Consider the following 25,183-nt stretch of genomic DNA (forward strand, 5'->3'; position numbering starts at 1 on the left):
GCAGGCAAACAAGCCTTTTCTGCCCGACATTATCTCCATCCAGACTCCGCTGGAAAGGAGGTTGAAATGACGGATGCAACCATGGGAGAGAGACGCGGGGACAGTTTATTTACATCCGAAGAGGCTGTGTAAGTTTAGAGGGAAGCCGCTGCGTGTGTCTCCCTCTTTACTTTCACCGACCCCCTCCTCCTCCGCTGGCAGAAATTTATAAAGAACAAAAAATCCGACGAGGGAGGGAGGGGGGTTGATATACGCCGAGGCTGAAATCGAGAGGCGAACCTAGGGAAAGAGGAGTAATTTGTACACGGGACTTTCCCCCTCTGAGTCCCCCAAAAGGAGGGGGAAAAGTCGCAATATTGGAAACGAAAAGGAATGAGCTTCTAACGGCGTGAAAACGTCTGCAATTGTGGATACTTTATATATTTTTATTTCGAAAAAATATGGCCGAGAACGTTCTGGACTCTGGCCCGCCTTCAGCCAAGAGGCCTAAACTCTCCTCTCCGGCACTTTCCGCCTCCGCCAGCGATGGAAATGGTAAGTATTGTTTAATGATATCATTTGTTACGGTGTTATTCGTTCAGTTTGTTATTTTTCGGCGGCTTGGGTTTACTTGAAAGAGGAAGAAGACGCGGGATTACTCCTCTGTTTTTGTCGTAGCTTGCTAATGTTAGCTTGCTAGTAGTGAGTGTGTGTCGGACGTGAAGAAGAGCTCCCCCAGCTAGCTCGCATGCTAACAGCCATTTTAGCCGGAGGTAGCTGAGGTTAGCCACTCGGCTAACGCTAGGCTAACCGAATGCGGGTCCTCATCTGACGGTCCCGTGTCTAATGGCTACTTTAGCCGGACTGATAATAAGCGCAATGCCAAGCCAACTTATGATAAAGTTTTTGGTATCTTCCAGTTTTGCCATATTGACAGTCAGCTACAGCTAGCCCCATCCTGTTATTTGAGTTTTGAGGCTTCTACCGTCTGAAACAATCTGTTGTGTTGCCCCATCATAACTCGGACCCTTTCCCAACTAACGTTAGCTAGCTACCGCTGATGGTATTACTGAAATCAGAGGTTGCCAATGGTGGTGATAGCCTTGTGGGAGAGCTAAATTTAGGCCCACAGGTCCGACTGATTGTTAAGCTCAATTTGCCATTGTTGGTGTGTTTTTTGTGGATGGCGTGTGACAGCAGCTGGAATAGTGGCCTGCGAACAAAACTGTGGAGCATGGACAGCGCCATGCCCAGCCACTGCGATGTTAACCAGCGAGTCAAGTTATCAAGCAAATGCTGCTCCAAGCACGAAACAGTCAACCAGATTGTATAACTTGATCATTCACTCAGTCATTTTACCACGATCGGCTGCATATAAGGCTGTACAGTTAGCTAAGGTTGTCAGTGGCAGTCAACATCTGGGGAAAGGGACTGTAACTGGTAAATCATTCAGACGTCGCACACGTTTGTGTTACCTTGCATGATATATACTGACGATCAGAGCTGTGCTGTAAAGTAAATGATCTGTGGATAAAGGATGCACCTTATTACACATATTTGTTGCCTTCTCAGATTATTTGTGACTCTGACATGCAAGGTGTTTGTAGTTAATTTGAGTAATAAAATCACAAGACACGAAATTGGTGTACCTCTGGCACACTTATTTCTGGTCTTGTGCCTAAAATCATCCAATGCAGATTATTTTCACTGTAGATCAATCATTTAACATAGTCACAGTTCATCAAAACGAATTAAAAAAAACACTAATGGCACATGACCATCACAAGCCTGAACCTATATTCATGTCTTCGTAGCTTACTTAACTTATCTGACCTGTAACCAGAAATCTGAAGCAGTCACTTTTGTGATCTACACTAATTGTCTTGTTACTTTAAAGAAATGACTTGAAGAACTAATTGATGCATAAATGTTGATTTTGTGGTACCTAGCTGTGTTAGAAGACACACTGATTAATGGTAGAACTGACATCAAGACTGAAGTCTGTGCTATGAGAAATTTGGGGGTGTGTACTTTTGGTCGTGATGTCCGTCTTTAAGATATGTGATGCCCAGCGCGTATCTTTCTTGATTGCCTAAACTGTGTGCTGTTGAACTTTGTGCATACAGACAAACGTTGTGCATTTCTAGTGACATGGCTCCATTTTGTGGCATCACTACTAGTATGAAATGGTCTATTCGTCACCATGTCTGTACAAACCTGTCTTTCCAACATGTTGAATCATTTTACTGGTCAAGGATTCTGTGTGCGAACAGGCCATGTGGGCGTGTTTGTTTGCATATATGTCTTAATGATCACACACACAAGTTTCTTCTGGATCTCACCTGTAGTTTAGTGCTCAGTTGTAGTGTGTGGTGGCATGTTATTCATTTCTGATGGGAGAAAATTGGTCATACACCTCTAAACAGCATTTATCAGTTTTTAATGACAAGCATGCAATTGCATTTTCAGTCAGTCATGCTGAAAAATGAAGGATTATACCAGCTTAACATGGCTGTGGCCCTTTTTGTCCTCCTCTCACCCTTTCCCTGTCTCCCATCTCATTGTCTCCTCCTCCTAAACTTTGTATTTCTTTTCCATTTTAGATTTCGGCTCACTGTTTGACTTGGAGCATGATCTCCCAGACGAGCTCATCAGCTCTAATGAACCCGGCCTGATCAATGGTGGGGACCTCAGCCAGTTGCACACCACACTGGGAGCAGGACCTGCAGGGCTGGGTCCTGGGGGAGGCAGTGGAGGGCCAGGAGGAATGGGTCTTGGGCTTGGTCCTGGTGGGGGTCCTGGGGGTCAGGATGCAGTGGCCAAGCACAAACAGCTGTCCGAGCTTTTGCGTTCAGGCGCACCCACCTCCACCCAACAAGGGCACCAAGGAGCCATGGGCAGCCCAGGTGGTCCCACCACCATGGGGCAACACCTGGCGAACATGAAGGCGTCTCCTGGCCAGGGCCCTCCACAGATGATGGGCCAGGGGCAGCAGCAACACCTCTCCCCTCAGCAGCAGGCCACCATGATGCAGCAGCAACAGAACGCTGCAGCTGGAATGATGGGTGGCATGAACAGGGCCATGATGGGAGCGCAGCAGAAAGGCAATAATGGACAGCAGCAGCCAGGCATGATTGGGAACCAGGTGATGAATGGCTCCCCCAGGATGGGCTTTGGGAATCAGGGGATGGGTGGCAACAGCAACCTGTTGGCTGAGACCCTTCAGCAGCAGGGAGCTGGGGGCCAGGCCGGGATGAGAGGCCAGCAACCTGGAGCGATGAACAAGGTAGGAACTCCTTTTTAATTATAGAAATGTTCTTTTCCTATGGACATGTTTTAAACATTGCATATTATCCCGTTGTATGCACTTTTAAAATTTATATGAAACAATGTAGTAAATGCCATATTGGGTAAAAATAAAATCCTTCTTTCCAAGTAGTTGCTCAGTGTTGTTCTTACTTGTAGAACTCCCGCTATCTTCCATTTAATTTGTAAAAAGGCATATAATGTATAATATAATCGTAAAAGGCATCATCATTGCTTACATTATATCGTTTGGTACAGGTGGTACAGGCAAAAAACTTATTATTGTATAATTGATGGTAGGTCAATAGAAAACCTCATCGCAAATTATATTTTGCTGTTGTTTTCCCTTTAACCTAAGCTACATTACTGTATACTCTAGCTTTTTTTCTATCAGCAAAGTATTGCTATGGGTCCATGAACGTATTTTAACAACCGAGTGATACACACCATGCTCGTGCTTGCAGTTGAAGTGGAGGAAAGCTGCTCTGCTCATGTGATTGACAGTCCCACAGGAGTGACAGAAGAAATGTTGCAGTGGCAGGCTGATGCTGCTGAATGAATGTGGTGGAGACGCTGATGTTTGAGTTAGCCATAGAGATCAAAAGCAGTGAGTTCCCTGGCAAGGTATAGGAAGAGATAAAATAAAAATGCAGTGGAACTTGTGAAGGCGATGGAAGAAAAAAAAACAAGGGTACTGAAGATGAATAGATCAGTGATTTAAAAAAAAAAAAAAAGAAAAGTCAAATAACCCGCTCAGTGTGCAGGGAGAAAGGGGGAACTATTCATGTCAGATTGCTGTCATACTCCGCTAGTCAATGTTACTGCTGTTGATGAAAGTAATTGGTTTGCTTAAGTTTAAGGTGATTTTCAAATACTTTATTTACACATAACTTGATATTGTAGCCAGATTAATTAATTAAAGTACATTTTCTCCCTTCATTAGTGTGACTTGATGGCTGTTGAGTTTGAGCAATAGACAATTCAAGTGGTAAAAATAGACATTTAATATCCCCTGGTGAAATTAAATCTTTTCTTTAACTTTGGCTTTGATGAAGTTCATGTTGTGAGGAAATATCTACAGGTCCTGCTCAATTAACACCTACGATTTGAGATCTCTGGAAGAGACTGGAAAATTAGGTTGCAAACTGCCAGAATACAAGATACTGTTTATCCACGTGAAAAGCTATCACTTATAACATCAGTGAAGTGTGGTTGTAACTACATCATTAATTGTTAACCTGTCTTACTTTGCATGATGCATCACTCTCTTCTATTCTTTAAGGTTTGTTATAATTATAACCAACTCCCCTCTTCTTTTTTCTCCTAGATGGGGATGATGGGGAACCCAGGGGGGCCTTTTGGTGGCCCGTATGCAGGGCAGGGCAATCAAGGTCTGGGAGGTGCAGGGCTGGGCCCTCAGCTCCAGAACAAAGGTCCCATGGCCAACAGCCTGGCCCAGTTCAATGTAGACAAGAAGAATCAGCCCTTGCAAGGAATGGCTGCCTTGGTAGGGAACAAATACAAACCGATTTGGAAAAAATGTTTGTGTGTCAGGTGCAAGAATGAGCCCTCACTTCTTATTCCCTCCCACTTTACTTACCAGGGCTCCCAGCAGTCACAGACGGGTGTCAGCGGTCCCTCTGGTGCCCCTGTGGGAGGCGCCTCAGGGATGGTGCCCAATGCTCAGGCAGGTCTGGTGGGTCCCGGTACCCAGGTTTCTGCAGCATCTGCAGCATCTGCTGCACCACCCACAGCCGACCCTGAGAAGCGCAAGCTCATCCAGCAGCAACTGGTACTCCTGCTCCATGCACACAAGTGCCAGCGGCGGGAGCAGGCCAATGGTGAAGTCCGGCAGTGCAACCTGCCCCACTGTCGCACTATGAAGAACGTCCTCAACCACATGACTCACTGCCAGGCTGGCAAGTCCTGTCAGGGTGAGTAGAAGGGATGCTGCATGCTCCTGCATTCAGTGGATAGCTATGATCTGTCTCTGTGTTTGACAAGCAGGCTGTTACAGAGATATTTTAACATTATCATGGCTAACACAGGGTTACTTTATCTTTTATATCTTGGCCACCAAACCTAGTGAGCTCATAATTGGCCTTTATTTATCCACTTAACTAATGTTGTCTGTATCCCACTTTTGATATTGCTATAGAAATCCATTGTTGTCTGGAAAGTACGATATTAACATTAGGAAATCATATCAAATTGTTGACATATTTCTTCATTATAATGGGTAGGGCCAGCATAGTTTATTTTGAAACAACACTGTGATAATTGTAACTTACTTTCTATAGAGAAGCTCTGTTGGGCTGATGTCACCTGGCATGCTCAGGGAAGAGATTCAGTGTTAACACTGATTTGCTAGATTGACGAGCTGAGGGCAATTCAATACAATGGCCGAGTGAAGGTATATGTATCCCGATGTGACAGTATAGCTGTTAGGCAAACAGCACAGGAGGCGTAAATTATAAAAGTGTGTGACTGCACAGAGAACGCTTGTTGATAGATTTTTATAATTTTGGGTAGTAGTAAAAAGATACAATAACAGCAGCATTAGACAACAGTTTTCTGTGTCTTGCTGATTCAGCAGTTGTTTTTAGGTCATAGGCTGGCATCTCTAATTTCATCTTTCATCTTTTTGTACCTTGACCTCACTTTGTTTCATTCTTGTTCTTCTGCTTCTTTTACCTCTGGGTTTCCCAACTCTTCCTGCCCCTTTTCCTCCTCAGTTGCTCACTGTGCATCATCAAGGCAGATTATCTCCCATTGGAAGAACTGTACGCGACACGACTGTCCTGTCTGTCTGCCGCTGAAGAATGCTGGGGACAAGAGGAACCCGCAGTGTGAGTGTCTGTATCTGACCAAACAATGCCATACATCCCCTTTATTCTCACAATTTGCCTTATTTTATGTAACTTTTGCGAAAAATTGCTGGATTTGAACCTGCAACCTTGGCATTATTAGTGAGCTAAACATAATCTATAGATGACTAAATGATAATTTGACTTGCAGCATGATCTTTGGCTGCATTTTGTCTGAATATTCAGTCACAGTTTATACATGTATATGAACAGATCAGATTAATTATTAACCATCACCTCTCCTCTTCTTATGTCCTCACAGCTCTACTTGGCAGTGCTGCTGCAGGTCTGGGCAGCTCCCTTGGTGCAGTACCTGGTAGCCAACCAACTACTCCCAACCTCAACCCGCCGAGCCAGATCGACCCAAGCTCCATAGAAAGAGCCTACGCAGCTCTGGGCCTCACCTACCAGGGCAACCAGATCCAGGCTCAGACTGGCCAGCCTAATATGTCCAACCAAGGCCTCCAAGGCCAGGCAGGCTTGAGGCCTTTGAACCCAATGGGTGAGTTAGGTTGGAAACTTGTTACTTGAACTAGCATGTTCACTTGTTTCACTCTCCAGGTATTTTTTGTTTTAGACAATTGGAATTTAAGTTACCTTTCGGTGATTGTTTCTCCTGAAAGAACTCTAAAAAGTGCCCACTAAAAGCGTATTTCAAAGGGCCCAAAGATAGGGGAGATATAGCAGTCTGATCAGCAACTTAAAGATATGTTTTTGATGCCATGTAACTTAACTACACTACAAGGTACATATCCCAGAGATGGATATATAACTGTGCTATTATCAATAGGAAAGGAATAGACACTTAATACTAATTACTTAATAATGCCCTGTCCTTTCCCTGCATAGGTACAAATCCTATGGGAGTCAATGGAGGTGTGGGAACTCCCACTCAGAACCAACAAGCCAGCCTGCTGCAGGATACCATGATGCACCTCAACGTGACAAGCCAAGGGTAAGAGGGAACGCAAACTTGTTTAAGACTTGTCCAGCTTGTTTATTGCAAACATGCCATTTTGTGGATACCTTGAATAAAACTCCTGAGCTCTGTGATAGGTGCTTCTAATCAGTTTTGCAGGCCACCATCTATGGTATTATTAGAAGTTAAAAATTAAAATTGTGCCCTCCTACCCCTTCTAGTCTGATGAATGATGCCAGTGGGGTCGGCTCCATGCCCACAGCAGGCCCTCCCTCAGCTTCAGGCATGAGGAAAAGTTGGCATGAGGACATCACGCAGGACCTACGAAACCACTTGGTACACAAACTGTAAGTATTAAAGAAGAACCACCACAGACAGCATTTTTGTTTGCTCTGAACAAGAATGTGATCTTGTTGGTGTATTACATTAATTCAAGTAGTTTTTTTTTCCAATGCCAAAAACATGATTGCTGTTCAAAACTAGCTTGTATGTGTCTTTGATTCAAAACTTCAGTTAAGCTTGTACCTCTTACATGCTCATATTCACTTAACACACACAAAGCTCTTGCAGTATGTTGTACATGAGCAAGGGATTTTTTCCTCTTCTGTGGCAAATAATGCAACACATGGACCTGCTGATAACTGTACTATATTCAGAGCTTGACAAGATATTTATTGCTGATGAACAGTAATGTTAACTTAAACAGCAGGCCTTTGACTATGCTCTGACACTTCACGGAGACATGTGCGCACAGGGGGTAGTGAGTTACTATCCCAGCTACAACAGAGGTAGCCATATAGAAGCTCTCTCACAGGGACTATAATTAAGGTTTAGGTGCACAAATACAGGAGTTAACACATTCCTTTTTCCTTTGCTTCCCCTCTCTGTTTCTCCACCCACAGTGTTCAGGCAATCTTTCCAACTCCAGATCCTGCTGCCCTCAAGGACCGTCGAATGGAGAACCTGGTGGCCTATGCCAGAAAGGTTGAGGGAGACATGTATGAGTCAGCCAACAGTAGAGTAAGTTGGTCTCTTTAATTTCAGAAAAGAACGGGGAAACTGTTGGCTGCCTGTCACTTATTATCTCATAAATTGAGCCTAAAAATTTAAAATTTCATTCATGTGCCATTGTGGGCCAAGGGTAAAGACCTAGAGCATTGGAGCCTGACAGCTGAATTACTTTAAGCTAAAGTTTTTCATGCATTATACTGCCACAACCCCTTTTTCCTTAATAATAAGAGGTCCACAAGGAACTTTTACTGTAGTTTTATTTCAACAGTAGATATTCAAAAAGTTATTTTCTACTGCTCTTCTATGTTTAAGACTTTTACCGTTGCCACATTTTCTTCATTTTGTTACCTTCTTTTTGGTAGGCTGAGTACTATCACCTGCTAGCGGAGAAGATCTATAAGATCCAGAAGGAGCTGGAGGAGAAGAGGCGGACCCGGCTCCAGAAACAGGGTCTGGGCCTCGGTCCGGCTGGCATGGGTCAGCCCCCCACTGGACTGCCCCCGAGTAAGTGGACATACAGTATATGTAGACTGATGATAACCCGGCAGACTGTGACATTTTAGCATTGTTTTATATCTCTTACTTCATACATTGAAATTTAAGACTTGCCCAGCTTGTTCATTGCATAGTTTCGTTATAGCTGAAAAGGGGAGTTGACATCTATCTGATTCTTTCCTCTTGTCCAATGTTTTTTTCACTCTTAATTTTGTCATGCTAGGTCTTCTGAGTAGAGAGCTTGTGTCAGTCTGTCTGGTATTGTCTGTTGCTTGATTTGGGTCAGATTTTGTCTGTCTCCACACATGCTTGGTTGGGGGTATTTCCATATCTTCCCCTCCCAGTTCTCACAGTGAGAGTTTGATTTTCTTAATCTTGTATCTCTATGTTTACAGACGGTCCCCTCCCTGACCCGTCAATGGTGCGACCAACTGGCCCCAATCAAATGGTCAACAGGATGCAAGGCCCAGGTAAAGAATCATAGGGAACCAGGGCAGATTGTTTTAATTCATCAGTTCATAAAACGACCAACAATTTAACGCAGTGTGTTTATTGTATCAGCCCAAATCTTACTTTCGGTCAAAAAGGTGTTGACACTGCATTGTGTTCAGAACACTTTACGCTTGCACATAACAAGATAAAAACCTCACTGCACATTTATGGGATCTATTCAAGAAAAAACTACATTATATACCTATGTTCACACATAAAATGTTGTGTGTTATATCTTAATAGTCCATGCGTTTTTCTCAGGTATGAATCAGTTCAATCAGATGGGGATGCAGTCTATGGGCCAGAGGTCCACGCCTCCTCTCCCTATGGGAGCAACTGGCAACCAGGTCAGTAGTGAGCTCACAATGTGTCACAGTGTTTTGTTTTTAAAATGCCCATAAACACAATTAAGAATCTACTTAATTGCCCTCAGTCGTTTTATACACTTACACAGTGGAATTTAAATGAGGTGAAAATGAATTGTTACAAACTAGCTTACAAAAATGCTACCCCAACTAGTCAAAAGGCTTGGCAGAAAACATTGCATAAACATGTCTAAGAACCCTGCCCATGCCTCTTTATACCTCTAGATGGGTATGGTCGGACCCAGGATGGGGCAGCCCAATGTCAATCAGCTTCAGAATCAGTATCTATCCCAGGGTCAGTTTCCTGGCTCAGGACCAGGAGTTGGAGCCGCTCAGCCTGGGATGGGTCAACCCGGAGCACAGGCAGGCATGGCACAGGTAAGCTGGCATAAAGTTATTTTTCCTGTTAGAGATATCTTAATGTTAGATGTGTAGCAAGTTGTTAGTACTGAAGCACAAATATTCATTCAGAAAAAAATGCTGTTGTCTGTTTTTAAAAGTAATGGTAGGAAAATTATGTCATTTTTAAAATGCAAGTGTTGACCAGGAACACCTGGTACAGCAAATGGCATCCAAGTTATTCCTGTGCCATCAGAGAGCACTATCAGTCTCCCAGGGAGAAGAGTTTTGGCCCAGGAACTACAAATAGAAATATATAGTTAATAGTTCTTAAAAATGCTCCTATAGTAAAAATGTCTAAATTTTAAACACTGAAGACTTGGTAAACAACTTCTTCTCCTTGGGCATTTCTGTTTTAAAGTTGTAGCATATTATGAATTTATAGGGAATCCTCGGAGAGTGAGTATAAATGCGTATTATTCTTCTTGACCTATTTGCTTTTATTGACACTCCTTCTTTGCAACCCTCCCTTCTTTCACTCCTCTCTTCACCCACATCCTCTTCTATCCTAAGACGCAGATGGGCACTCCTCCCTCTCTTCCAGTTGCTAGTCCTCTAGCACAGCCAGGTTCAGCCAGTGGTCCAGGTAGTGTCCCACCAGTGGGGCCCATGGGTCCTCAGAGCGTGGGTGGAGGAGGTCCCAACTCAACCGTTGGAGCACCTGCTTCCTCAATGACTCCATCGAACACAAACCAGCAACCCAACTCCATCCCCCATTTAGCTGCCATGCGCGGCAGCTCGCCCTCCCCTGCTCACAGCCGATCTCCTACTCCTCACCAAACACCCCCCAGACACGCTGGGTCCCAGACCCCACAGCCACACACCCCTAACGCACCACAGCTGGCTCCACCTTCAGTCCCCCCGCAGAGCCAGCACAGCCAGGGCCCCGGCTCCAATAAGTCCCTCCAGCAGCAGCACATGGGGCCAGCTGGTTCGACCACTCCGTCTCACCCTGGACTGGCCTCGAGCTCAACACCGCACAGTGCCCAGCTGCCACGCACTCCGGTCAGTGGGATTTAACCTTTTATAATCTTACACATTTCCACCTTATTCCACAGATCCTATTGATCCTGTAGCAGTAACTAATGTCCTTCAAGTTTATTTTAATCTCTCCCTCTTCCTTGTATATTGCTCTGTCTTTATCATGAGACCGAACATTTTACTGTTGCCTTACTCAAGACCATAATCTTCTCAGTGTATCCTGTCATTTAATAATTTGTTCACTCCTGTGCATCAGTGTTATATTCATTATTTCCATGCACCTGACTTTGTTACTTTGTCCCTCTGTAGCTGTCCCAAAAGGGTTCATTTCCAGCAGACAGTCAGGCCCTGACTCCAGCCTCTGTCAGCAGCCTGGACACTTCCTCCCAGCAGCCACAGTCAAACACTTCAGCCGCCAACCTCGACCCCAAGATGGAGGTCAAGCAGCAGGATGAGGAGGACGAGAGTGATACTGGCAGCTGCTCCAAAGGAGGCAAGCTCAGCAACCTCAAAACAGAAGAAAAACCTGTGAAATTAGAGCTGAAAAAGGAAGAGTGTTCTGGAGAGGGAGGTAAAGGAGTTCCCATGGATACATCGACAACAACACCGATGGCCAGCGTGAAGACAGAAGACAGGAAACCAGAGATAAAGAAGGAGGTGAAAGAGGAAGAGGAGACATCGGAGACAGCTACACCACAGGCCACAGTGAAAAAGAAGAGTAAGGAGGATTTAAGTTTTTATTAGAAAACTTCTGACCGTATATTTACGTTCTTACTGTCCCCTTGTGTATATATATTTTTTTCATTCGCCTCTTTGATTTTTATTTCTTCCCAGTCTTCAAGCCAGAGGAGCTCCGTCAGGCCCTGATGCCCACACTTGAATCTCTCTACAGACAAGATCCAGAGTCTCTGCCTTTCAGAATGCCTGTGGACCCACAACTGCTGTGCATACCTGTATGTATCCCTGCTGACGCTGAGATGTATTTGTTCCTGTTTTAAACCGCACTGTTTCCGTCATGGTTCCGAATGTCTCTGCTTGTATTCCTCTCCGTGTTTGCTTAATTGAAACTGCCACTGTCTCTACCGTCTTTGGTGTAGTTCCCTCACTTTGTGAGATCTTGGATGAAAACCCAGCATACCTTGACTGCTGTTTACTTGTGGTATATTTACAATGATGTACTTTCCACCTTTCCCTCTTTACTTGTGTATATAATTGTCTCTCAGAGACTGGGACAAGAGTTACTACTGCTCAGCTGTAATACATGCTTGTTGTTTTCTTGCAGGACTACTTTGAGATAGTAAAGAACCCCATGGACCTGTCTACTATCAAGCGGAAGCTGGACACAGGTTTGTACTTGATGCTAAATATTAAAACGTTTCGTAACTCCAGGGAAACTTCAGGTACCACATTATAATTTGCTTTGGTTCTTTCCAAAATTAAACAAAATGTAGATATATTCAGTGAAGTTGTAAGTTAATTTGTGTACATGAAGAAATGTACAGTAAGAAATGTAAAAACCAAAGGGTTTTTTTCTACTGCTCCTTTTGTTGTGCTGTGTTTGAAAGAACAGTTTCTGTTTATTTTATTTGACATGATGTGCCAATTTCACATGAATTCATCAGGTTTTTTTCCCTCTTGGTTGGAGACCAGTACAACCAACCTGCAGCCCGTTTATAGGAGATGATCCTGTCAGCCACATATCTTAAGTTTGGAGAGATCTCTCATTCTGTCATCCCATGCTTTGTGTTTTGGTCGTAGGTCAGTACCAGGATCCCTGGCAGTATGTGGATGATATCTGGCTGATGTTCAACAACGCCTGGCTGTACAACCGCAAAACATCCAGAGTCTACAAGTACTGCTCCAAGCTGGCTGAGGTTTTCGAGCAGGAGATTGATCCTGTCATGCAGAGCCTTGGCTACTGTTGTGGGAGGAAGGTGAGACAGAGTGCTGGATTAATTACCAGATGGGTGGAATTTGAAATGTATGTTGGTGAGAGGCAATGTTGTCAAAATCAGTGAGGATGTTTTGAAGGTAACATGTTGTTTAGTTTTGAAGGATGACTTGTTGATTTTGATTTTCATCTTATTATTTTAAAATAGACTGATTTGCCTTTTTAGGCCATTAAACTTTTTTCTTGCATTTTGTGGTACTGCTCTGTTCACCACATTAAAGCTTTACTTGATAAATTGACAGGCTGATAACACCCAAAAAGTTTTCATTCTCCCAGCCTCAAACTTTTTTCAAAGTCTCTAAACCAACTTCAGTCATTTCTAGTTCTGCTCAGCCTGTAAACTCACCATCAGGTGAACAGAGCCTTCCTATGAGAGGGAATGTTTGAGTTTATGTATATTGAGAACGTGTCTGTAAGTGGAATATGTCTAGATAAGGTGTGAAGAAATGTTTTGACTATGTTTCAGCTACAGAAATTAACTCTCATCATTCACATCTGAAAATGGAAGCAGTGAAGTGGGTTCATAGCTAAATTTGGCCTTGGGCATACCACCGCCATATCACATTTCAGCTCTCATTAGACTCTGCTATTTTTGGTTTTGCAGACAAATAACAAAACTGATTGGCCCTTATTATGAGAGGCCTGCTGAAGGGTCTGACAATGAGAAACGCAAAGTAGCTTTAATTACTTTTTAAATAACTAAGCCAAAAACAAATGAGCTTAAGCACTCCACTGGGGGAGTTTTTCCAGCTATAATGTGGATGTAGGTTCATCTCACACAGCAGGACTTTCCTCGCTAATGATATTTCATTTTGAAAATATCATCACGTATTTTGCAATGCTCGTGTTCCCGTCAATATTTTTGACCATACAAATCTTACATTGTGCTTATAATCATTATTTTGTCAGTATAAATGATAACGTAATACAGGTGGATTATAACAATTATAACAAGTCTGTAAAAGTCTTGTTGGGAAAACCTTCTTTATGTTTTGCATAAACTCATATGTAGCACCAGTTAATGTTAACTACGGGTGTGTTGACCCTTGATTAGCTGAGGTGAGCGTCACGATAGTTAAGAGTAATATGTTCATTTTTGTTTCTGTCCATTAGCTGGAGTTCTCTCCTCAGACACTGTGCTGCTATGGAAAGCAGCTGTGCACTATTCCCCGAGACGCTGCTTACTTCAGCTATCAGAACAGGTATGGAGGGAAACTAATGGTGGAGGGGCAACTAGATTGGTGGATGGATGGGTCACTTAAAGAGGAAGGGATTTTAAAAGGGATTCATTGTAAAAGATTTCAACAAAAAAAGTACATGTTGAATTGTACACCTCATTTTCTCTTACAAAGTCATCATTGTATAAATTGTTTCTCTAAACGCTTCCCTTCACTTCATGTTCCCCGTTTTTTACCTTTGTGTGGCGCCTAATGCACTGGCATTTTAACAGTCGGTCCTCTCTTCTCACGTTCTTTAAGATGTTCTTGGTGTCATGAAACTATAAATATCACCTCAGCACTGAATGTTATAATACAAAAAGGCTTCACAGACAAAGCAATACAAATGTCCTGATTCTCTAGTGCTGTGTGCATTTGCACAAGATTACCTTTTAAACAGACAGTAAACTTTATTTTAGGAAGATGCAGCAATAATGCAAAAATCTTAAGTTCTTGCTGTCTTTGGTTTTTTACACACCTATGAAGGTCTTAATGGAATGTGAAAGGACCAACTTTAAAATGAACAGCTTGAATGAATGGACAGCTCAGCAGTCGTCTGTGCTTTCTTGTTCACATTTGTTCAGTGTCTGCATTACGTCCTCTGCTGCAACTTCCTGCTCCAGTTCCCTCCTCACGTTTAGCCCCCGTTGATTCTGCTCCTGCTCTGCCAACTGTGATGTTGGTTGTTGTTGTTGCTCATCCTCATGTCCAAATTGCTAATCAGTGCTTTGCCTCGGCTTTCTGCTGTGTGTTGTCTTGGATGTTCGTCTCTTCTTGTTCCCGGTCCATATGACTTGTCTGTCTTCCCCTTCCAATGGCTGTGATATCAACATTGGCTTGCTTTTGCCTTGACCAACCATGCACCTCCAAACCCATCCCCTCACCCTCACCCCTCAAAATCATGACTGGCTGTTGCGATGACGACTTCTGCTGTCCTGCGCTCCTACTTCCTGCTTGCTCCACTTGTGGCACCCTACCATGCCCATGTCCTGTACCAATTGGTGACTGCCCTCCCGTGCGCTGTCTGTGATTGACTGTGCTGTGGGGAACGGTGTAGATCACCAACATTTGGGCTTATTGCTAACAGGTACCACTTCTGCGAGAAGTGTTTCAACGAGATCCAGGGAGAGACGGTTTCCCTGGGCGATGACCCCACCCAGCCACAGACGTGAGTATTAGTCCATGTATTAAGCAAGATAACCCCAGCTTAAAATTCTTGTATCTACTTGAAAAGTGATCACCCTGGCATTTATTTTCATGTACTATCTTATCCCAATAGTATAGCTATGTGCTATCAACTCTTAAATCATACTCGACTATTAAAACTTTTACAGCACTCAAGTACTCAACTGTTTTCTTACTGTATTTTGACAATTTCCTCTTGTTAGCCTACACATTGTTACACCCCCTCTTAATTAATTTCAGATCAATAAACAAGGAGCAGTTTGAGAAGAAGAAGAATGACACACTGGACCCTGAGCTGTAAGTTGATCTCCAAATATAAAATCTTAGCATTCCGGAAGGAAAATGAAATTTCATTTTGTTTAGAGGACCAAAGTGTGTAATTTGTATCTTCATCTCTGTCCACTTTTCAGGCTTGTTGAATGTATGGACTGTGGGCGCAGGATGCATCAGATTTGTGTCTTGCACAATGACACAATCTGGCCAGCGGGGTGAGAGGCATTAAGCGATGTTTAGCGAAAAACAACCTGAGTTGAGAACAACTGGAAATAGTAATAGCCAAATTCAATTCATGTAATTCAACTCTTTTTTTTGTCTACAGTTTTGTTTGTGACGGCTGCTTAAAGAAGGCAAATAAGACGAGGAAAGAGAACAAGTATTCTGCCAAAAGTAAGCTGGATATTTCTTGTTCTTCTATCCAGTTATATCCAAATGTTCTGTTTTATTCGTGTGTACCCCTTTCATACAGAAACCTGGTGTACTGAACGTGTGACCTATTCATTTTAGACTCCTGTCACACAAAATCATCTGATGTCACCACCATTTACCAGTCTTCAACTGTAGTTCCATCACTGCTTAGCCAGAGAATTGTATAAAATCAGTACCAAATAAAATTATAGTTGTAGTGTAGTGTCTCTGACACTGTAACTTGGTTACTTAATGGCTTTGCACAATTTGTCACAAGTATACCTACATATGTATTTGGATGAAGCAGAATTCCAAATGTGGTTTCACAAGTTACTTTTCTGCCTGTTTGTTTTTTTGTTGTTTTTTTTTAGCCGTTGTTAAGGTAATTAAACTAAGCTAAAACTAAAATGCATTGCCTGGCTCTTCCCTACACAGGGTTGCCACAGACAAAGTTGGGCTGTTACCTGGAGACGAGGATAAACGACTTTCTGAAGCGACAGAACCACCCGGAGTCGGGGGAAGTCACCATCCGTGTTGTCCACGTCTCTGACAAAGTTGTGGAGGTCAAACCAGGCATGAAGTCCAGGTACAACAACAGACACATTGTCGAAGTTGAACGTGAACAAATCCTGCTCTTCCCATTCAGAGTTCGAGATGTCTTCATTTTTGTCAAATAGATAAACAGATTTGTCAAATTGCATTCAGATGGAAGCTATTAGCAAGTCAAACCTTTGTCATCATATTCAATGTGATAAATCATGAAACAAGCCTATTTTACTTTTTTTTTTTTTCCTTCAGAATTTTATATAAATGTAGAAAACGTGTTTGTATTCAAAATCAAATTAAATATTTTCTGTTCGACCTGTCACCAGGTGAGAACCTTTTTAAATAGTAGGGTTCTTTAATCTCAAGAACTTGTGTCGTATTGAGTAATTTGCTATGATTTGAGGGATGCAGATATATTTTCTTTTATTTTACAGTCATGAAGTTTATACTCACGTTTTTGTCAACAGATTTGTGGACAGCGGAGAGATGTCGGAATCATTTCCATACAGGACAAAAGCCCTTTTTGCATTTGAGGACATTGACGGAGCAGAAGTCTGCTTCTTTGGTATGCATGTTCAAGAGTACGGATCTGACTGCCCTCAGCCCAACCAGAGGTAAGGACATCTCCATATTAGAAGCATAGTTAAACACGTGCTTTCTTGAAAAATGTCATGTTTTTTTAAAACATTAATATTTCTTCTTTCACTCACTCAGACGAGTATACATCTCCTACCTGGACAGTGTACACTTCTTCCGGCCTCGCAGTCTAAGAACAGCAGTCTACCATGAAGTCCTCATTGGCTACTTGGAGTATGTCAAGAAATTGGGGTGAGTGCTGCTCTTCAAATTAAACATTTATTTTTATTTTGGTCACGACTATCTGAATGCTTATGCAATTTTGCTTATTGTGTGCTGTTTTTGCGTGTCCTCCTTAGGTACACCACTGGGCACATCTGGGCCTGCCCTCCCAGTGAAGGGGACGACTACATCTTCCACTGTCACCCTGCTGATCAGAAGATTCCAAAGCCCAAACGCCTCCAGGAGTGGTACAAGAAGATGTTAGACAAAGCTGTGGCAGAGCGGATAGTGCATGATTACAAGGTAGAGAGGCCATATTCATACTCATTTGTTAGAGAATGGTAACTTTTGAGATTTGAGGTTAGAAGTTATGAGAAGCACAGTGATAAAGTATATGTATAATGGTATAGATGATATTAATGATTGCTTGATTACTATCCATGCAAAACACTAACTGTATTTTCAATTTACCCCAAAAGGATATCTTCAAGCAGGCGACAGAGGATCGTTTGACCAGTGCCAAGGAGTTGCCTTACTTTGAGGGTGACTTTTGGCCCAATGTGCTGGAGGAGAGCATCAAAGAGCTGGAGCAGGAGGAGGAGGAGAGGAAACGGGAGGAGAACAGCACTTCCAATGAGAGTATTGATGTAAGAATGCTATGACTTATCGATATGTTCCTGATGAGTATACATTTTGCTACGTGGTGCATGGCTGAAAAAAGTGAAAAAAGCTTGTTGGTGTGTGTCATTGACAATTACCCCTTCTTTCTTGTGTAGGACTCAAAAGGTGACAGTAAAAACGCAAAGAAGAAGAACAACAAGAAGACGAGTAAGAACAAGAGTAGCCTGAGCCGAGCCAATAAGAAGAAGCCAGGAATGCCAAATGTCTCCAATGACCTTTCACAGAAACTCTACGCTACTATGGAAAAACACAAAGAGGTATGAGAAAAATAAATGATACTTAAATGCCTAAAACTCATCACTTTCAAGCAAAGTACTGAAGGAAAGGAGTGGACTGGAAGAAGGCTCAATCATTGACTCGACTTTCCAGATTTTTCTCTTAATTTAGGCATCGGTGCCATCACAAAGTTTAATAAGCACATTTCACCCATCCCTCACCCATTGTACCTTTTTTCTGTCCTAGGTGTTCTTTGTGATCCGGCTGATTGCAGGCCCCATGGCAAATGCCTTGCCCCCTATTGCCGACCCTGATGGCCTAATGGCATGTGACCTCATGGATGGCCGTGATGCTTTCTTGACAATAGCCCGGGACAAACACCTGGAGTTCAGCTCGCTGAGGAGGTCCAAGTGGAGCTCCATGTGCATGTTGGTGGAGTTGCATAACCAAAGTCAGGACCGCTTCGTCTACACTTGTAACGAGTGCAAGCACCATGTGGAGACTCGTTTCCACTGTACCGTCTGTGAGGTGAGATGGGGAAAAGTTGTTTTGGTAGTTGATTTTTGATAACCGGTAGGAAAATATGAAGCTTGTCGAATTTATTTTCACTTCTAAACATTTTTAACCATTATTCATGCCATCCCTTACAGGATTACGACCTCTGCATCACATGTTACAACACTAAGGGCCACGAGCACAAGATGGAGAAGTTAGGCCTTGGTTTGGATGACGAGAGCAGCAACCAGGCTGCCGCTACGACTCAGAGCCCTGGAGACTCTCGTCGCCTCAGCATCCAGCGTTGCATCCAGTCCCTTGTCCACGCCTGCCAGTGTCGAAATGCAAACTGCTCTCTACCGTCCTGTCAGAAGATGAAGCGTGTTGTTCAGCACACAAAAAGCTGCAAGAGAAAAACCAACGGTGGCTGCCCCATTTGCAAGCAGCTTATCGCGTTGTGTTGCTACCATGCTAAGCACTGTCAGGAGAACAAGTGTCCAGTCCCATTCTGCCTAAACATCAAGCACAAGCTCCGCCAGCAGCAGCTGCAGCACAGGCTCCAGCAAGCCCAGATGCTACGAAGGAGGATGGCCAGCATGCAGAGAGTGGGCCAGCCCACACCTGGAGGAGCTCCTGGGGGTAATGGCCTGCCCTCTCCAGGAGCCAACAATGGAGCTACTGGACCTGGCACGCCTACATCTGTGGGTACGCAGCCTCCAACTCCACAGACACCCACCCAGGGGAACATGCCTGCACTTCCCCAGCAGCAGGGAGTTGGGATGGGTGGAATGGGAGGAATGGGAGCTCCAGTCCAACAGCAGCAGGTTCAGCAGCAAGGTGGGGCCATGCCCCCACAACACCATCTCCATCAGTTTCAGCAAGTGGGTGGTGGAGGTGGAGGGGGGATGATAAACTCTCCCCAGCAGCAGATGGTGCCTCAGCTCCAACAGCAGCCTCCCAATGTCCAGCAACTCCAGCAGCAGCAGCACCCTGGTGGTTTGCCTCCGTACAACCCCAGACCACCTGGAGCTTCACCTCTCCACCAGTCCCTGGGCAAACCTGGACTGGGTCCAGCCACCCCACCCCAACAGCAGCAACAACCCGGCCAGGGCTCCATGCCTGGACAAGGTCAGCAGCAAGGGCCCCCTCTTGCTGCTGTAGAGACAGCCCTAAAAATCCAGCGCCTAGCAGAGACACAGAGACAGATGGCTCAGGCCCAGGCCCAGATTCGTGGCTTGGGTCAGGGGGGCATGATACCCCCACATCCTCACCATCAGACCACCCAGGCCCAGATGGGCATGCCCCACATTGGGGCCCAGGGCATGCCCCCCCAGGCTCAGGGAGTTGTTGGCAGGACTATGTTAGACCCACAGCAACAGGGAATGCTAGCAGGGATGCAGCAAGGTGGCCCTCAGTCGCAATTGCCACCTCAAGTTCAGCAGCAGCTCCAACAAGTCCAGCAGGGAGGTGGTGGACAACTTCAGTCAGCAAACCAGCAGTGGGGTGCTGGGGGACCAGCCATGAACCCACAACAAAGACCAGGCATGATGGCTCACATGGCACCACAGCAGCAGCCAGCAGTTGCTCAGCAACAGCAACAGCCGATGAATCAGCAACAACCGCAACCGGGAAACCGTGGGCTGATGCAGGTAATGGGTGTATCGGGAGGGGCCGCAGGAGTACCTGCTGCACTAGCAGGCGCTGCTGCATCAGGAAACCTACCCCAGGCAGCACTACAAGACCTCCTGAGAACACTGCGCTCTCCGAGCTCACCCCTCCAACAGCAGCAAGTCCTCAACATCCTTCGTTCCAACCCAACCCTAATGGCCGCCTTTATCAGACAGAGAGCAGCCAGGTATCAGGGTGGTCAGGGTGGCCCTGGAGGAGGAGGGCCTCCACAAGGGGGCCCTGGAGGTGTGAGGTTCCAAGGGGCTGCTGGAGGGTTGCCTGGTGTTGGAGGGCCCGGGGCTAACCAGCTGGCTACCATGGATGGACAACAGCAGGTTAATGTGAACCAGGCAGGACAACCGGGGATGAACATGGCTCAGGGTGGAGCAGGTGGAGGGAATATGCCCACCATGGCTCAGCTTCAGCAGTTACAACAGCAGCAGCAACAACAGCGCCCAATGTTGCCTGGGAATCTACAGCAACAGCAAATTGCTGCATTACAGCAGCAGCAACAACAACAACAGCAACAACAACAACAACAACAACAGGGAGCAATGCAAACAGGGCAACAAGGCAACATGACCAACATGAGCCCACAGTTCAGAGAGTTGTTGATGAGACGACACCTGCAGCAGCAGCAGCAGCAGCAGCAACAGCAGCAGCAGCAGCAGCAGATGGGGAACCATGGGCAGTTTCAGCAGCCTCAAGGACTCCAGCAGCAGCCAGGCCAACAAGGCTTCATGCAGCCTGGCCAGGGACAACCAGGGATACCCCCCTCTTCCCAACCCCAGCCTGGGGGTGGAGGTGTTGGGGGTCCCCAGCAGCAAGGAGGACCACAGGGTGGGCCAGGACAGCTAGGCCAGCAGCAGGGCTATCCCAACTCCATTTCACAGGTAGCTGTAGCGCTCCAGCAGAGGATTCAGCATCAGATGCAGATGCAGCAGCAACAACAGCAGCAACAAAATTCAATGGGTGGGCATCAAGGACAGGATGGAGGGCCTGGTGGAGGTACTGGAGGACCTGGGGGACCTCCACTCCAGCCTGGACAAGGTGGACCAGGACAGGGGCAACAACAACAGGGTGGAGCTGGTGGCGGGCCCCCACTGCCGCAGACTTCCCAAGGCATGCTTCACCAGAACATCCACCAGAGGCTCCTGCAGCAGCAGCACCTTGGTGGGGGCTCTCCAGCCCAGCACAGCAGTCCCATGAGTCCCCAACAGCAGATGGCGCAGTCCCCTCACCCCCATCTCCAAGGACAGGGAGGACTTGGTCCGGCAGGGTCACTCAGCAGTCAGGTCAGGTCACCTCAGCCATCGCCGAGGCCGCAGTCACAGCCTCCGCACTCCAGCCCGTCCCCACGCATGCAGCCCTCCTCCCAAACTCAGCCTCAGCCCTCACCTCATCGCATCTCCCCTCAGACCCAGACTGGCTCACCACACCCAGGTCACCTAGGCCAACACCACCCCAGTATGGCACCCCCCCAACCTCCACAGCCCCAGCAGCAAGCGTTATCTCAGCAGCAGCAGTCGGGTAGTTCTGTAGATCCCGGTCAGTTCAGCTCAGACCAGTCCTCCATCATGTCCCAGCTGAGCGGGATGACAGGGATGCATAGTGGGCAGGCAGGACAGTCGGACATGTTGGGTGGGAATAATAACAGCAGCAACAACAACCAGGAGCTGGGAACGAACATTAACCACAACAGTTTAGACCTGATGTAGCCTTGACTCCATACTGTCTCTCTGTCTTGATGCTCTGATCAGTTGCCCCAAACGACAAACTGCCATGAAAGGAGAGCGAGGTGGGACTACGGCTTTGGGGTTTTAGAAGTTTTTATTTTTTATTTAAATATTTTTGTGATGTATAAATAAGAACTGAAGCTTCCTTCCTATGGGAGATGCAACATAAATCTTAGAAGTCAATAAATGAATAAATTAAAACAATGGTAAGTTATTGCTGTTAATATATATCTATATATTTTTGCCAATTGTGTACAAAAAGGTGGAAGGGCAGTGTTTCAGGTTGAAGATATTTCTTCCTTAGTCTATGACACAATATTTTTGGGGACTGAGAATTTTGCCTTTTTATGAATATTTTTAAGATTTTAAATGTGGCTAAAAATTAAAGTGAGTTGACACGATGTACCTTTTTTATTGTTCCGTTTTCCTCTTCAAATACCCAGTCATACTTGTATCTATTTTGCAGAGAGTTAAGTATATTTTATTTCTGATTTTTTTTTTTTTTCCCCCTCGATGGATCGTAAAAACAAGCATCAACATATCTTCTGTTACGGGAGTCATCTTCTGGACAGTTTTCACAGCAAATGTACATTTTACAGCGACTGCAACAATTCACTCATATAGAATTTATTTAATTTGATAGGTGGGAGGGAGGGTGCGGTAAATGCAGTTTGATTTTGCCAGGTTTCATAGTTTACTTGTTTTTTGACAGGGTTTATAGGTTGAAATTAAACCTCAACAGTGTTTTGGGGAGTGGGTGACAATGACCGTGGTTTTGGTCGTATTTTTCTGCAAATGATGGCCAGATCCGCAGAACAAATCCTTGCACCCGTGGGCCACCTCTCCACCCTCCATCTTCAGTTCTTCTATGAATGTGCACACCTTCCTTACCCTTACCCTTGTCCTCACCCCACCCCCGACCCCCCCTGCTAAAAATGGAGGGATGAACTGTTGATGTCCGATGGTCTAGCTGTCAGAGGTGTATTGTGCCCCTGTTTCCAGCTGGCTGATGTTAAAAGGTTGTGCGTGTACATATATTACAACCTTTTTTATGAACTGTGACATGGAGAAAGTTGTCTGTTTTTTGGGCTGCAGAGGTTTAAGAGAATCCTGCCTGTATCCTCACCCCCCCTGCAACGGTTTCCCTTTCAGCAGTTCTTTCTCTTCTTCCCCTTTGTATCTCATGACTGCCTCTCAGCCACAAAATTTAATTCAATGTTAGTACTGTACAAAGTAAGAAATGGTGGACTTAGATACTGTTTTTTTGTAATGAAAGTGAAAGATGTAAAAAAAAAAAACAACCTGTACATACTTTAAAACCTTATGAGCAGAGAAACTATTTTCTGCTGCTCGTTTCCCCTCTTGTTTGATTGGATATTTGCTGTATCTGTAAAAGAAAAAAAAGTACTCCTGAGCTACTGTACAGTATTGAGATTTTTTTCTAAAAGGTACAGTATGGGGTGTAGTAGGTCACAAGCACCAATGCGCCTTTTTCTGTGTATTTTTGACAAGGTTTTAGGGAGGGAGGGGTTATTGCAACAAGTCACACACCTGAACAATCTCGAAACGTAGACATGGAATCCACATGAAGTCGAGCCGATGCAGAGGTTGATTAGAGGTGTGATTGAAAGAGTTTAAATTTGGTCACTTAGCTTTTTATGGAGAGGACTGAAGACACATTATTCACATACTCACTATTTTTCTCAAAATGTTGGGCTTGCTGGGTATGGGGAGGGGACGCATCAGAACCAGGTGGCAATATATCTTGAGACTTATTTTATAAGAAAAACAAGGAAAAACTGTCTTTTATATATAGATATATTATTTAATTTTATTTTTTGGAAATAAAACTTGAAGCTACAGGAATTATTAGATAAAAACACGTTTTGTTTTGTATTAAAGATGTTATGGTGATGCAAAAAGACACTGCAGACAGTCATTCAGTTTGCCCTGGGGAGGCCGCGGAGTATATTATACCATCCTTTTTAAGAAATGTTTCATGTACATGAATATAGTTGTAAACATACTGAATCACTGTACAAACCGATGGCAACTGAACAAATAGTTATGTTTTAATCATTTCTTCTCCTTAAAAGAGACTGGAAATAAGACTATTTAAATATTTGTTTAGTATTCAAATGGAATCTTTGACCACTTTTTCGTTCCTCTTGTTAACAATTTTGGTGCTTGCTGAGAGAAAGCAAAAATAACTGTTGCTCCATTTTCATTAGTTTCTTTTTTTAAGTTATTTTGGTGGTCTGATTGTTTTTTGCCAATAAATTAATTGTACAATAAAGTATGTTTGTACCATTGGAAAAAAGTCTTGATTGTTGCCTCTTTTTTCATATTGATGCAAGATATTTTCTGCAGATTAATAAATAACTACAACAATTGAATTACCGATGCAGGATTCTTTAGGCCGATACCGAAATGGGGAGTTAAAAAATTGGCAATATCAATCGATAGGCTGACATTGTTTACAAAGAATATACATAAATACGCATCCTTTGCAATGATTCCTCAAATGTGGTTATCAAACACTTGTGAAAAGATACAAACGTAATGGGGGCAAGCTAATTTACAGTTTAACAATAAACTATCACCAAAATAAAGTTGGAGCAGTGAAACAAACTTGAATTGCCAATAGACAAGTTTTCTACTTCAACATATTATGAAATAAATGCTGATTGCACAATGTAATGGATATAGAATAATGAAACCATCTGTGTTCATGTTTGTTCATTGTTGTTCATTGTTTATTTACAACCTGGACCTTATTTCTAGCAAAATACATGGTCATTTACTCACCCAAATAACTTTGGTGTCATTTGAAGTTGTTCGGACGAAATTAGATCCGGTGTAGCGCCGATATATCCATATAATGCGAGTGACGGGGCATCGACACACAGCCTCTATATAACGCATTATCTGCCACGAAACTAGTTCATTTCACCAATATTTTGTTACGATATGCTAGTGCTATTCCCCTCTGAGTCCGGGCTCGTCCGTTATCAACATCCGGGGTCAAACTAGCAGTAGCAGCTACAGGTAAACAAGCTGAGCTGTCGCGGGTGCGCGCGCAGCTCAGAGACGACATCTTCCAGTTCAGAGAGAGTAGGTCAACCTACAGACCCCGGATGTTGACAATAGACGAACCCGGACTCAGAGGGGAATAGCACTAGCGTATCATAA

The 25,183-nt window shown here is 44.3% G+C and overlaps 1 protein-coding gene across 4 annotated transcripts; it reads left to right on the plus strand.

Moving 5' to 3' along the window:
* On the plus strand, positions 1 to 24,387 carry ep300a (EP300 lysine acetyltransferase a). Of its 4 annotated transcripts, none has more exons than XM_084342830.1 (31): positions 1 to 534; positions 2,583 to 3,265; positions 4,613 to 4,792; positions 4,889 to 5,219; positions 6,021 to 6,140; positions 6,415 to 6,654; positions 7,002 to 7,107; positions 7,293 to 7,418; positions 7,974 to 8,091; positions 8,445 to 8,586; positions 8,973 to 9,047; positions 9,331 to 9,416; positions 9,660 to 9,812; positions 10,347 to 10,838; positions 11,124 to 11,532; positions 11,649 to 11,767; positions 12,097 to 12,160; positions 12,573 to 12,748; positions 13,879 to 13,967; positions 15,040 to 15,150; positions 15,408 to 15,464; positions 15,578 to 15,655; positions 15,766 to 15,833; positions 16,287 to 16,437; positions 16,865 to 17,011; positions 17,112 to 17,225; positions 17,333 to 17,498; positions 17,675 to 17,842; positions 17,972 to 18,133; positions 18,339 to 18,620; positions 18,743 to 24,387. In XM_084342830.1, exons 1-31 carry the CDS (start codon positions 441 to 443, stop codon positions 21,971 to 21,973), a joined length of 8,538 nt encoding a protein of 2,845 aa, XP_084198956.1. In that variant the 5' UTR covers positions 1 to 440; the 3' UTR covers positions 21,974 to 24,387. The 4 variants fall into 4 exon arrangements, with proteins under 4 accessions (XP_084198956.1, XP_084198958.1, XP_084198957.1 ...); XM_084342832.1 differs by having other exon boundaries at positions 15,070 to 15,150; XM_084342831.1 differs by having other exon boundaries at positions 6,021 to 6,134.
* Positions 24,388 to 25,183: the final 796 nt, after the last annotated feature.

Source organism: Pagrus pagrus (assembly GCF_965226575.1).
Source record: "Pagrus pagrus genome assembly, chromosome: 21".
Lineage (NCBI taxonomy): Eukaryota > Metazoa > Chordata > Actinopteri > Spariformes > Sparidae > Pagrus > Pagrus pagrus.